The 14,843-nt window shown below is 36.2% G+C and overlaps 1 protein-coding gene across 1 annotated transcript in view; it reads left to right on the plus strand.

Annotated features, from left to right (window-relative positions):
• The first annotated feature begins 710 nt into the window (after window positions 1-710).
• Window positions 711-14,843, plus strand: part of LOC149778419 (cell division cycle 7-related protein kinase-like) — a 61,804-nt gene continuing 47,671 nt past the window's right edge. The window contains exons 1-2 of the mRNA XM_089939244.1: window positions 711-996; window positions 14,192-14,352. Coding sequence (XP_089795370.1) covers window positions 887-996; window positions 14,192-14,352 — 271 coding nt within the window. The 5' untranslated portion in view covers window positions 711-886. The remainder of the gene's footprint in view (window positions 997-14,191; window positions 14,353-14,843) is intronic.

Below are 14,843 nucleotides of genomic sequence, written 5' to 3' on the forward strand. Positions count from 1 at the left end.
TTGTACTTTTGGAAATTTTACATGATTTAAGCACACTGCTAACTAAAATGACTGCTCCCTTGTGTTAAAAAATCAGCCTGAATTAGTCTAAAGTTCACTATACATAGCAGCTATTAAAATGGGGAAATGAATTTTGCTAGACTAGACAATACCAGCTTCTGGATGTACAATGAATGAATTACCAAATATGTAAAATGTAAAAAAAAGTTATCGGCTCTTTTTTATACAATTTACCTCTGAAGTTCAGGAAGTGAAAATGACCAAGTAGAGCTAGCACATTTTTGAAAGATTCACATTTGAAGTAAGGCCAAGCTGTATACTCTATAACCCATAGTACACCCATCAATCATACATCAAAATAAAGGGAATTAAAGGTTCTTTTAACTATACCTAAGATATAAAAGGTCTTTCTTAAATAGCCAGTATAACCAGTGAGGAAAGCCGGGGAAATTCTTTTTCTTTAAAATCTTAACTATGCAAAATGCGAAACTATATAGCGCCACCAAAGTCGCAGTGGTTTCATTTGGCATCACTCTGTACTGTCGCTGATAGACTGGTCCCATATTGTAATAATATAAATAATTGTATAGATCTTATAGTAAAATAAGTACCGGGAACCAGGCGATGTCGCCGCTACCGGAATTAATGAAAGTGTCATTTTTCGACTCGGATGACAATTATTTTTCCAAAGCCTAGTAAATCATATCTAAATCTTAAATACCTTCAAGGATGGGCTCATGGTGAAATTCTTAGATTATCTGGTATTTTTGGAGAGGATGGACTATAAAGGACTAACGATACTAATCCAGTTCTCTTAGTAAACCTATGCAAACACCATGATATTAAAAATTCAGTAACTGAATCAAACCTATATTTATCAGTATATATGAAACCTGGATGTCAGCTTCTGTGTAGAGGAAAGGATATGAGCCGCGTCATTTTCTGGACCTGCATGTGTTTGAAACATGTGCTTTCAATTCCGCACCAAAGAGTCAGGTGCTAATTTTAGTAATGAGTGTTCCAAACTCAAGACTGTTAAAGGACTGAAATTCCATCAATAAAACAATGTCTCTATTTTTTCATTTACAACTAGATAAGCTCTCAAAAGATACTTTTTCCTTAAAAATAACTTATATTATTAACCAATCCTGGCCAGCCAAACACATATATACTCTATTTTATGCACCATTTCTAGGCTGGTTCCCATTTTTCTATACAATTAGTACCGTGTGTCCTAAACAATGCTCCGTGCAATGGGTCAAAGATTTCATTTCCGGATCATAATCAATACCCCATTATTCATTTTGTTCAGTCGCCTAAATTACACACTGACATCCCATAAGGCTCAGATCATAACTAGAAATGTCTAAAGCTAACAATCTGACTCTTGTATCACCACCAAAATTATAGAGGTAAAACTGCTCTCAAATAACCCGGGACTACAACTGGAAGTAATAATTGTTACCAGAGTCCATATAGATATTTTGTTGGGCACTAATAACAAATCTTATATTAAATAAGACAAATGTCACACTGATAAAACAGTTAATAAGACCATTAAGAAAACACAAGTTTTCTACTTTATTCTGTTACTTTTGTTGTTGTAGTTGTCTTACTGTGGTACTGAAACGGAAGTAATAATTGTGCTCCGAGTCCATTGGGCCTTTGGAAATTGTTCGTCTCTTTCTGATTAGCCTGGTTCCCAGCCTCTTTTGTAGTACAACACTGAACCAGTCCATTTTCCGATGCCAGTCGAATAACTTTGTGGCGTGCGATTGTAAAGGCCGAAATTATACCAAATGCTACACTCGGATAAATGTCTCTTCCATAATACTAGACTGGTACATAACACATTTTTTTCAGATGAAAGCAAAACCCGAGTTAGCGGTAAGGTGCTCCTCTCAGGTCATAATATTTCAGAAAATGTGCGCTTTAGGGAAAAATAGCTATGACGTCAGAAGCTTACACTACGGGTCTCCGCCAGAGGTACAGTCTGGTCGGTCTCGGTAGAGAAAAAGCACTTATCCATTACAATATACAAAATAGTGCACCAATCCTGTGCAATAGGAGCATGTACATAATAAAAATACGCACGATCGGAGGGTGTTTCGTTTTTAATATTAAGTATGTTTCTGATGCAGAATCAAAAATGCATAGAAAAAGAAGATATTATAAGATGCCATGTCAATGGACGATTTGCGCGACGTTGTCATGCAGCAGACATTACGAAAATGGTGAGTAAATAAATTTGCTGACGATTATTCGGAATTTGGCAATGAATTCGCATGGCCACATGATAGTCCAACTCGGAAATTTATTGTTCTGTAATAACCAAAGTGTTTCTTGACCGAACGATGTTAAAACCTGGCGCTAATCCGGCTAGGAGTTATAAGTTTCCGCTGATTCCAAAGACTCTCAAATAACTACTTTTGCGAACTGTAAAGTCCATCGTGTCCAATCGATAAATAATTTTACTCGAATTAATACAAAACTATAAATCTCATAACCATTGTCTGTCAACCGCACAATTCTTTGGTTTCTCTTCATTAAATTTCCTTAACGTACAGCCAGCATTTCACGCCGTGAAACTATACAACTCAACCACCTAATGCATGGAACTATTTTTACTATGCCACCTTAGGCCAGTCAAATCATTATTTTAAACCATATTTCACCTGTCACTTTGCACCCTATTTACCACCACAACAATAATAAACTGTGCCGACTGCGGAACAGCCCCTTCTCGTTTATTCCATTGTATAATGTACCAATCTCCAATTATCAATACTGCAACAGGAGTCACACAATCAATTTACACAATTAGATTTCAATAGGGACTATTGAGCGACTAGGACTGCAACGGGAGTCACACAATCAGTTTACACAATTAGATTTCAATAGGGACTATTGAGCGACTAGGATACTCATGCAGCTCGGACCTGGGTTCAAAAGTAAACCATAACATCATGGAAACTCACTAACACCTCACTCAGTGACGTTTACCCCTAGTAACTGGCTAATTATTTAGGTCCGAGGAAGATATTCCCAGCACAGACTTGAGCATCATTGGGGGGGGGGGGGAATCTGGGGTATTTTTGTCACTCTGTATGAGTTTTTTCCTTCAGGTTATTTTTTTCTCAGCATCAAGCTTGCGTGGAGCACTAGTGGGATTAGCAACTGCACAGTCAAAGATACAAGAAAAATAAATAATCTGAAGGAAAAATATTATACAAACGGACAAAAATACATTAGATTACACACACACACACACACACACACACACACACACATGACCCGTTCTGACATAGGACCCTCTCTGTCATAATAGATAAGAGAGAAAGTACGTAACTTCCAAATAATTCGTTCCACCCATGACCCTCGATTTCCTTCTGCTATTTCCGTCTTTAAAGGCACACGACCATACTGTATGGCTTGTTTTACTCCTGAAATATTTATCTACTCATCAAGCCATCATTGACTTTTCTGTGTTGTACCAAACTGAAGTTACAGGCTCCGAGACGTGCGAATTTTGCGAATTATGTCTCTTGATTCAAGTGCGTGCACATGTAAAAACCGGTGAAAATAGTTACATGTACCATGTTTGCGACTCTCCGATTCGTCCCTTCTTGAATTATATATTATAATAGAGAGGGTCCTATGTCAGAACGGGTCATTTGGGTAATCTAAGTTATTTTTGTCACTCTGTATGATTTTTCCTTCAGATTATTGTGTTGTTTTTTTTTCTTCTCAGAATCAAGCTCGTGGCCAGCACCTGTGGCTAATCCAGCTGGAAGTTCTCGAAGAATCTTTTTAGTCGCTTTAGTTCTTTCTGCTATTTTTCCGGTTGCTTTAGCGGTTTCTTCCAGAGATGGAAGAAGACGTTTTAGTGGTCACTGTGACCAGATTCTACTCGAGCTTCATGGCGTTGCTGTAGCTGCTGTTTGACAGAATCACGGATGTGGAGATATTTCACAATTGCCTCTAGTCGTTGTCGAGCTAGTTTTGATATATGAGATTCATTAGTTAACGCAGAATCACTCATTGTTTATGATATAACAACAATTTAATTATATCACCTGTCAGCGCTACTTTACCCTACCCTACCCCAGTGAAAAGGTTCAGTTTGAACGTCCATTCACACACACACACACACCATTTTTTTGGTGGCAATTTTCGCAAGGACTTTCCTGAAGCGTCATTATAGCCCCTATGGTAAACTTTGTTATAAGCCTTATTTTTACCGAATATTTCTGTATTCTCACACACACACGCGCGCGTGTGCGCGCGCATCCCTGGGCATTATTTGTACCGTATTGTTGCTCTAGCGACCTTATTTTTTACCAAACATTTTGACCTGTTCGGCCTCCCTGCTGCTATTAGTAGATAATGAATTAGGATAAATTAGTATACAAAGTTTAATAAATAGGCATATTCTGAAATGTTACCTCATAAATCTAAAAATGCCAGAAGACAAATATCCTAAATAATGCTACAATTTGTACTTAAGATGAGGGGACTATTGTGATTGCTTGGATAACAATGTCAGAAAACTTTTTACGTATGGATTTGGCAATGTTAGGTGTACTCAGTGCGTAAATGAGGAAAATACATTTATTAGATTGTTTATTCAGAGATGTGAAGATAATTTTAGGCAAACGCTGCACGATGAGATTAAGTCAATGGAAAGATAAATTTATGTAGGTCATTGAGAATAGAATTCACGTATCAAAGATATCTAAAATTGTTAGGAGATAGAAGTTTTTGTTACATAATCATAGCGCTTAGAGTGAGGAACTTTCTAATCAGATGTAACACATAAAGATATGAAAATATTTCTTATGAAGAAATATTTTGTTAAATTAATAACGTTAATATCGAAAATGATTTCTATTTTATTACTGCTTGTCTGCTACATGGAGAATTACGAAGAAAATGTTTAGCCCCCGTTTGCATATAAAAATCCATCTTTATTACAATTTAGGTCTTTTATAAAAAAAATATAGTAGAAAACTTCTGATTACAAGTTTAGCATCGTTTATTATAAAAGCCTCAGGGAGTAGAGAAGTCGTTCTATCATCAATTCCTGTTACATAGACACTATATCAATATCCCAAACATGTTTTCTCCGTGCAATCGTTAGGGTTCTCTTTACTCTGTATTGTGTGATTATTATGCAATGCACATTTGTATTTTAGTTACGTAAAAGCTATAGATAATAAAATTTATTACCTGCATGTATAACCTTTCCAATGGATACGATATTTTTTTGTTGTTACATACTCAAACACTTTTTTGTGTCGTATGATTTATGGATATGTATCATGGGACAGTATCCTGTAAACGTTGTTGTTGTTGTTGTTTTTGTTATTATTTATTATTATTATTATTATTATTATTATTATTTAATTTTAAATACAAAATCGTTCACTTCTAGAAATAATTTCTATTGTGCTAGTGGACAAGATTGAAATTGTCATGCGTGTGTAATGGAATCTCCAGATCCATTTTAAAATGTAGCCAGTATAATAGTCATGGTATTTAAATCAGATATTTTTTTCTGCTCATTTATAAATGTGATCATCATCTGCCAATTTCAAATATTTGTACTGATGGTTGCCACTGACATTTTGTTTCCGTCGAAATCATTCGGTATCTGGCGCCTATCAAAGTTGGACCCTTCAAGATCGGAAAACGCATGAAGAAAACAAAATGCCGGGACCCCCACCCCCCATTAAAGTCCTGATGTTTATGAGAATTATATTAATATAATGTCGATAATTGCGATGATGCAATATATAATAAATTGAATTCATCGTATGGTATTGAATCTCATGTACCAGGCAAATTACAAATTGTCCAGTATACCATATGAATACGATTCTTCTAAAAAATGTAATAGACGAAGACGTTCACACTGTTCGCATTTCACCGAAGATAATTATTTTACAAACAGTTGAACTAATGAAACTTTGAAAATGCATTTAAAAGGCATTATAATAAGGATTATATAAGTTCAAAATGTAATTTGATAACTCGCGACACCTGCTAACATTGGGTTGATCGATAACTACAATGCCAGCTTAGATTGTATTCGTTCTGAGATGGGCTCTACATTTGCATGAATAGCAATGGATGACAGATTTTTCCGACTAATAATGTGCCCAATAAAGATAAATGAATTCATAGTAAAGAACAAAATACGGTTAAAGCCACCACAGACAGTCTTGACTGCAACGTGTCAGAGACCATTGTCTATTTTAGTTTGGATGAACACTAGGTTAAGAAACGCAAATCAACAAATTCTTGTGTAGATGGTGTCCATAATCATTCTTCTAATCTTAATAAGACTTTGTATGGTAAGTAAGAGAATTTTATTTCTTAAAAATGAAATGCTATATAAATCAATATTTTCATATTAAGAATATAATAAAGAGTTTCACTTATAATGAATAGATGCAGAGAGAGAGAGAGAGAGAGAGAGAGAGATTGTTGTTGCGATTTTGTAACATCCCTCAATTGGACAACTCTCTGCTTGAGGTATCTGGCTTAGAAACTTATTATCATATAGATAATGGTGAAAAACATTTGATAATCATAGAAACAATAAATGTTTACAGAATCATGCATGTAAGATGAACGTTTGTAAGAATGTGTTTTCCGGCAGCATTTATTAGCCAGGCAGCGTTTCTCAGTCGCAATTCAGATCGAATAGAATCATATAATCCATATGGTAAAGCAAGAGCAGTATTAATAGTCATGCATAGAAAATGACAATATTTATATTTCAAGTGTTTTATTTCCCGGTTTCCTGTGTTTTTCGGCGTTTGCCCGTATTTTTGTACGCACCGGAGCTAAAGATACATAACAATTGGAACCAGTCTCTCATTTTTTGGGCGCCTTGTTTGTTTCTATTTTGTGGTAAGTGCTCTTATTCTGAATGAAATTATCGGCACAAGTTTGTGTATCTTAAAGAAATTAAATAATCACTTGCTCTCATTGCGTTGCATTAATAGCTGATATTGAAAACGTTACTAAATTAATAATTTTTCTTCCCCTATTTTTGGTAGTGTTTTAAGAAAATCGTATCAACGTCTACGGTGCCTGGCGCGAGCTTGATGTTGAGACCCCCCCCCCCACACTAATCTGAAGGAAAAATCATACAGACTGACAAAAATGCCTTAGATTATCCCCATGACCCGTTCTGACACATGACTCTCTCTCTATCGTAATATATAAGAGAGAAGGTACGTACAGTCCAAATACTTCGTTCCACTCATGACCCTCGATTTCCTTCTGCTATTAACGTCTTTAACGACCATACTATATGGTTTGTTTTACTCCTGAAATATTTTTCTATTCATCAAGCTATATTGACTTTTCTGCGTTGTACCAAATTGAAGTTACGGGTTCCGAAACGTGCGTTTTGACCCGAATATTTGCTGCTGAGACAAGTCCGAGCTCGTGTGATAATAAGTACAACCTTTTGACCCAGTCATATTTCGGCGTTGACGTGTGTGCCGCATTGTTTGCCTATTTTGAAAATAGAGTCGATGTATGTGCAGTGAAGAAGACAATGTCTAATTCTTGCATGGAACAGGATTCCTAAAGTTGAATAGAGTTAATGGCAAGTAAAAACTTTTGCATCTACCACTGTTCTGTAATTCAAGAAGGGATGCATCGTAGAGTCGCAAACATGGTACATGTAGCAATTTTCACCAGTTTTCACATGTGCACGCACTTGTCTCAAGAGGCAAAATTTGCTAAAATCGCACGTTTCAGAGATCGTAATTTCAGTTTGGTAAAATGCAGAAAAGTCTCTGATGTATGGATGTTATTTTAGTATAACCTTTTGACCCAATCATAATTCAGCATTGACATGTTGACATTTAGAAATCAAATTTTCATATGCATTTTGAGTCAAAATGTGGGATATTTTTGTACAGTTTATGAATATCACTTTTCCTAATTAATGTATGACTGTTCTTTCTTGAAACAAAATGGATTTTTGACCCAAAATAACATGTGATCCAATGTTTACAGAAATTAGGTATCGTTGCGCATAATTACCTGACTCGCAGAATTGGCCAACATTGCGGTGTGTTAGACATAGCATGTTATTTTTGTTTTAGTGCTATGTCCCAAAACAAATATCAGCATCAAGGTCTTACATTTAGGACTACTGTATATACTCACAGCCAAGGTAAAACTATTAGCTTTATGCTGTCTTTTTCTTTTGGTTAAAAGAAGTGGGTGTTTTCAATAATCCTGACATTATCACTGACAAAAAATGAGTGACTGATGATCAGCACAAAACAACTTAACTTACAGGACATTGGCTCCAGATGGAGTTAATTCCCATTTTCAGGATACTAGTCACTGTGTGTAATATCACAAATATCTTTTGTGTAAGTTAGGTTCTTATGGAATGAATCATACTAGTCCACAACTTTCATTATGGGTGGCATAACAGATTTGTTATATATGACATTAAGAGTATGTAGGACCAGTAAACCTCCCAGGACTGGGGGGTTTACTAGTCCTACAATGCAAGACATGTCACATGTAATGTTATGTAAGACATATTGCACATTATTAATGTTTTAGTGCTACGTCTTATTGCCCAAATAATGGCATGTTCCAATGTCGGTTGACATCGGAATGAGTAGTCAAAGTTTCAGGAATGTCGCACACACTTGGCAGCCCACATTGACACTCTTCCACAAATTGATTTGTAATTAATATGCTTACTGTGCTGTTTTTATTCTGGTGGAATCAAAATCTGACAATAGCAAATGGGCGCATTTTCATGTTCCGTTGACATACATTTGAATTTGAAGAAATGCGATGGTAGTCGAGGTATGCCGAAGTAGGTTCATAAGGGGGGAATATCTCTCTAGAACAAAACGAAATGTTGTTTTCTGTTCCAATAGGCATAATATATTTTTTATTGATTTTGTTAAAGAATCTTACTTCAGCTTAACCTAATTTCAGCATTCCCAGCTTCCATGACTTTTCAGCCAACTGAAATGTAGGCCAACAAAACTTGAAAACAGGTCCATTTGCTTATGTGAGAATTTTAATTTCACTGGAAAAAGACATCAGAGTAAGGAAAGTTTCAGTCTCACTAATACATTTATTTGTAGAAAAGCTCCAATATGGACTGCCTAGTGTGTGAGAGATTCCTGAAAATTTGACTTTCGTTACGATGTCAGTCGACATCAAAACATACTATTCATGTGAAAAAGGGAAGAAAAGGTACCTAGATCACAAGACATGTTCATTATTTCAACTGGTTAAGGAAAGAAACAAAAAAGGGGGATATTGTGTGGTCTCTATCAAGAATATAAGGAAGATGTTGTAGGGTTTAACACCATTTTTCAGCACACGATAGGCTATACATGACGGCCAGTATTAATGGTGGAGGAAGAACCCGGGAAAACCATGGAAAGAACCACCGACCCATGAGAAGCTACTGGCAAGCTTTCTCACATACCCACATTAGCTGAATCCAAGACTCGAACCCACGCAGACAGAGGTGAGATGGCAGTAATCTGTAACACATAGCTGCCAACCCTCATGAATTTGGTGTGAATTTCATGACTTTTTCAGCGATTCACGGATTTACGCCGTAAGCTAAAAATTCACGAATTTTCCAGTCCTCAATTATTTTAAATCTTTAATAAAATAACCGATTTCCCATTAAGCGCTAGTCGTGATATTCGCAGTTGCCGAAACGTTCCAGTACTGCTGGTCACAATATTAGTAGATCTACAGCTGATTAGTATATTTGGCCCGGTAGCAAGCATTTTAGCCTATTTTAATCATTATGTATAAGAGTAGTTTTACTAATGCTTTAGAGAGAAACTGGGGCCTAACCGGAAATTTGCTCCGCGCATGTGTCAAAACACTGATTTGAGTTACCGTCAGCATCGCATGTAAGATCTTGAAAATGTCTTTACCACCAAGGAAAAAGAATTGTATTACTCAAAAAGTGAAGTTTAATTTGGGTTTTTTGCACTCAGTGTGCCATCGCAGAGACGATGTGAGGAAGAATGTCGGTTGCAAAAAACACATAGAAGTTGGCAAAATTAAGAATTCGCAGATTTCAGCTCTGGAATATTTTAAACCATTGGTGGAAGACCTGCAGGCTACCAACGCTGAAGCATTATTTGTGAGTTTTCTTGTTGAACACAATCTACCTTTATCAGCTGGAGACCATGCTAAATATTTGTTCTGACAAATGTTCCTGGACTCGAAAATCGCTTCCATATTTTCCCGTGGAAGAACAAAAAATGCTGCAGCTCCTGTGCATTCCTCACAGCAACAGTGACAGCAAAAGAGTATTTTCTTTAGTGAGGAAAAATAAGACAGACTTTAGGGCCTCCTTAGCTGCAGAAAATTTGTCAGCAACTCTAGTCCCCAAGATCAACCTGCAGGCAAGAAGTCGGAACTGTTTAGAAAACATTTATGATCAAGCAGTTGAGGAAGTTCAAGTCTGCCACAGTATCATGTCTTGATAAATAAATATTTCTGCATATATGTAGTGTTTTATTTTTATTTTGCGAACTTGATATAGTATTGACGGTCGGAGTGGTCAGAGTGGATGGAGTTATTGTCATGGATTTTTCACGAATTCATGTCCAAATTCACGACTTTTTATCCCTATTTTCACTAATTGTGAGCCTGGAAGGTTGGCAGCTATGGTAACAGAGAGCGTTTTAGACCACTCAGCCACTCGTGTCCCCTATAAGGAAGATAATTCATTTGCTAATGATAATGGTTGCACAGGTTAACCAATATTTCTTCAAAGGCTTGAATACAGCCTTGCATTACATGTGATCCTACAACAGAAATACAGTATTTTTGAATAAAATGATCAAGTTGTGGAAAATTATTTTTAAATAGCATGAAGACCAGTTCTATAAGCCCCCCTCCCTCCTCCAAATGTGTGTTGGCAGATCGTCCCTATTTTTCATAGCCGACCCAAGCACTTTTTCCTTCCAGGGTTAAAAAAAATTCCTGAAATTGATTTGTGTATCTGATTGAGCCGGTTCTTACACCAGTACTTGAAGCACTTACTACATTATATATACTAATCATTATAATATGTATATAATGTTTTTTTTAAAAAAAAAATACCTAATTATCTTCACATTAAAAACAGTACTATAGGAAACATTGTTTTGTGTAAGCATGGCAAAAAAATTACAGTGATTCTCCAATTAGCAGATTGTTAGAAGGGATTTAGTTTACAAAACAGAATTCACACTGCTCTGAGGAATGATCAGTGAATAAATTGATGACTTCAGATACAAGGTGGGCATATATACCTCTTGAGGTAGGTGTGGTGGACCTCCCTCTCTTAAGAAAATTCATGGCAGCATCTGTACATTGGAATTGGAGCCAGAAAATAATTGGCCAACTTTTTCTGCTAAATAGTGGGTGATAGAGACCCAGTGCTGGTGAGCAAATACATGTACACAAAAGTTTAAACTTGATGTTAGAGCTGTTGTTGTAGGGTTTAACGCCATTTTTCAGAACAAGATAGGCTATACATGGCAGCCAATATAACTGATGGAGGAAGAATTTTGGAAAACCCCGGGAAGAACCACCAACCCATGAGAAGCTACTGGCAAGCTTTCTCACTACCAGCGTTAGTTGAGCCTGAGACTTGAACACATGCAGATGTTAGAGCTGTATTATTTGTAAAAAAGTGCAGCTCGAAAGGAAGGATGGACACATTTTTATAGCAGTTTTGACACAAACCCTGAAAAATATGTTTTTGCAACTCAGTTTTGTTTGAAATGATCATTCTCATTAGAAGTTTGGTTACAATAGTTTAAGGGGCCATGAGTGGTCTAAAGCACTCACCGTTCTGGATCACTGCCATCTCACCTCTGTCTGCGTGGGTTCGAGTCCAAGGCTCAGCTAGCGTGGGTATGTGGGAAAGCCTGGCAGTAGCTTCTTGTGGGTTGGTGGTTCTTCCATGTGTGTTCCAGGGTTCTTCCTCCACCAGTTATACTGGCCGCCATGTATAGCCTATCTTGTGTTGAAAAATGGCGTTAAACCCTAGAACAACAACAGCAACAATTGTTTAAATGTTAGCATTATAGCATTGAGGGAAAAAATGTACGCAATTATTGATTAATTCTGAGTCCATTTGTGTGTGTTTGTGTGTAATAGATGTTCATCTCAGTATGCACATGAAGTGCTAGTTTTATTTAAATTTGTTTAATATATAGTACTTGCAATACAGACAGGAATGTGTTTTTAAACAATTTTATTATGCCGTGAATAGCTCAGAACAATTTAAATGCTGCAATGAGACAATTGGGAAAGAAAAAAATCTTTGCCATGATGTGACAAAGAAATTATTTTAAAATCAACTACTTTAAGAATATTAACCAAAAAACTTTAAAAACACAAGGAATATTAAAACAAATTCTGTTTACTGAAACCTTTCAGAAAGGTTATTCATCTGTGGAGTCCACAGTTTTAATGTTCATTATAGTAAGATTGGTGTCACAATTATCACACAGTCACAACAAAAGCTAACAAGTTGGATAATTTCAGTGATATTCCTAAAGGTGTAGGACAAATGATTCACTGGCATCATGCATCACATCTTTAGATGAACACAAAAATGTACCAATGAGGAAGGGGGCCCCCGAGTGGCTGAGTGGTCTAAAGTGCTCTTTGTTACGGATCACTGCCATCTCACCTCTGTCTGCGGCGGTTCGAGTCTAAGATTCAGCCAATGTGGGTATGTGAGAAAGCTTGCCAGTAGCTTCTTGTGGGTCGGTGGTTCTTTCCGGGGTTTTCCTGGGTTCTTCCTCCACCATTAATACGTGTGCTGAAAAATGGCGTTAAACCCAACAACAACAACAACCTATGAGGAAGATTCTTATGGCAATATTTTGTCCACCACTAATTTGATGTTTTAATTTCAAGCGCTGTGGGCAACTTATAATTATGAAATTTGTATAAAATCTGTTAGACATGTAACATGTTTTTTTGTCAGATTTTGTACCATGTAAAGTGCATGCAAGCATGTCAGAATTACAATTATATATATATATATATGTATGTATGTATGTATTGCACACAACCCAACTGGGGTCCCCAAACCAGGAAACAAAAGGATTCTTACTGATTATGCAGCCTTAGAACATTGAAACCAAGCAGTTTACAAAAAGACAACCATGCACAAATGAAATTATCTTTTGCAGCTGACATATTTTCTTTTAAATAATTCTCTATATTTGCTTAATAGCCTATGAATACTTTAACAATTAAATATCTGGGATATAATTTGTGCTTACATAAATTTACATAAAATAACATGTCGTTATGGCTCATCAGTTTCTAGGTCAATGCAAATATTTTCCAGTATCAGCAACAAGCTGAAATGAACTAGTTGAAATATAATAAGGTTGAATTCCTGTAGAAACAGCCATGTAAAGTTTCACAAACATAACTGTTTCTGTTTTATTTGTTTGTCTTGTCTATGTTTTGTATTTGCCTTTTGAAATAGACTCATTAAAGAGTCTAAAGCTCTCAGGCTAGCTAGATACTAGTTTCGCACTGTTCTATATATATATATATATATATATATATATATATATATATATATATATATGTGTGTGTGTGTGTGTTTTTTTGTCAGAAAATTGCAATCATGTACCTTAAAATGGATAAATGGATCATCTTTGTGGGACGAGCAATGCTCTTACACAAAATTCTTAAAATTGTTTTGCATAATTTAAAACGTGTTTCATGTCAGTTATGCCTTAGGGTGGTCAAGATAATCGGAGTGACATTAGGCTGAGCATGATCATTAATACATGCATACTTCTTACGCTGACTTACCATATATACTTATACGGTCAGTATAATGCCATTGCATAATGTTCAAGCCATTTAGTCTGTGTCGGTTGTTCTACTCAGAATTGCATACTCATATGTACAGTAATTATATCATCAGTTATTCAATTATTTGTCACCTGTTAATCATCTCACATAGCCTGTTTGCTCTTGTGTGAAAATCTTGGAATATGGTTTATGTGTCCAATTATTCATGATTGGCCAGCATTTAATATTTGTGTTCAATTTGCAGCAATGAGAGGAAGTATGGGTAAGCCTGCATACCATAGAGATAAATATTATAAATTTTGTTTACCTTGTTTTACAGACAACTCTGTTATTTTCTCAACCAAATGAGTACAGTTATGAGTATGGCAAGTGTTGGTGCTTCACAGTCCAGACAGAAAGCAGCTTCCAGTCAGTGGTCTGGTTCAGTAAAATCCATGAGAGGAGATGAAAATTTCATTTCACCATTTCAATCATTACCATGTAAGAAGTCTTGACAGATCAAGAATTCTCTTATCACACACACACACAGACACACACACACACACACACACACATGTTATAACCATGTCAATTAGCTGAAGACAATGACTAAAAATTGGCCCAGTGGGGGGGGGGGATAAAAGCTGGTACAGAAATATGTGCTTTTGATTAAATGAAGTCAAACTTTGTGTAGTACAGTCCATATTCCATTAAGTACTGTACATATATATGAAAAGTCCTTGAGTTCGTACATACATCATATGTTATAAAATTCATGTATCAGTCACATCCCATTAGAAAACACAAGTAACACATCTATAAAAAAAATGGTAGTCCTTTTTTGATCTATATCCGATTGACTCTAAACATCTTGCTACAATATTGTTGCCAGTAGCATGTTGCTATAGTTGTTTATGCTACGTACATGTACTTAAATTGGCCTAGGATTCGGTCAGCTGGAGACAGCTATCATCTTGCTGAGGCTACCCAGG

This window comes from Sinohyriopsis cumingii, chromosome 17 (assembly GCF_028554795.1).
Source record: "Sinohyriopsis cumingii isolate HCF-2022 chromosome 17, ASM2855479v2, whole genome shotgun sequence".
In the NCBI taxonomy this organism is placed as follows: Eukaryota; Metazoa; Mollusca; class Bivalvia; order Unionida; family Unionidae; genus Sinohyriopsis; species Sinohyriopsis cumingii.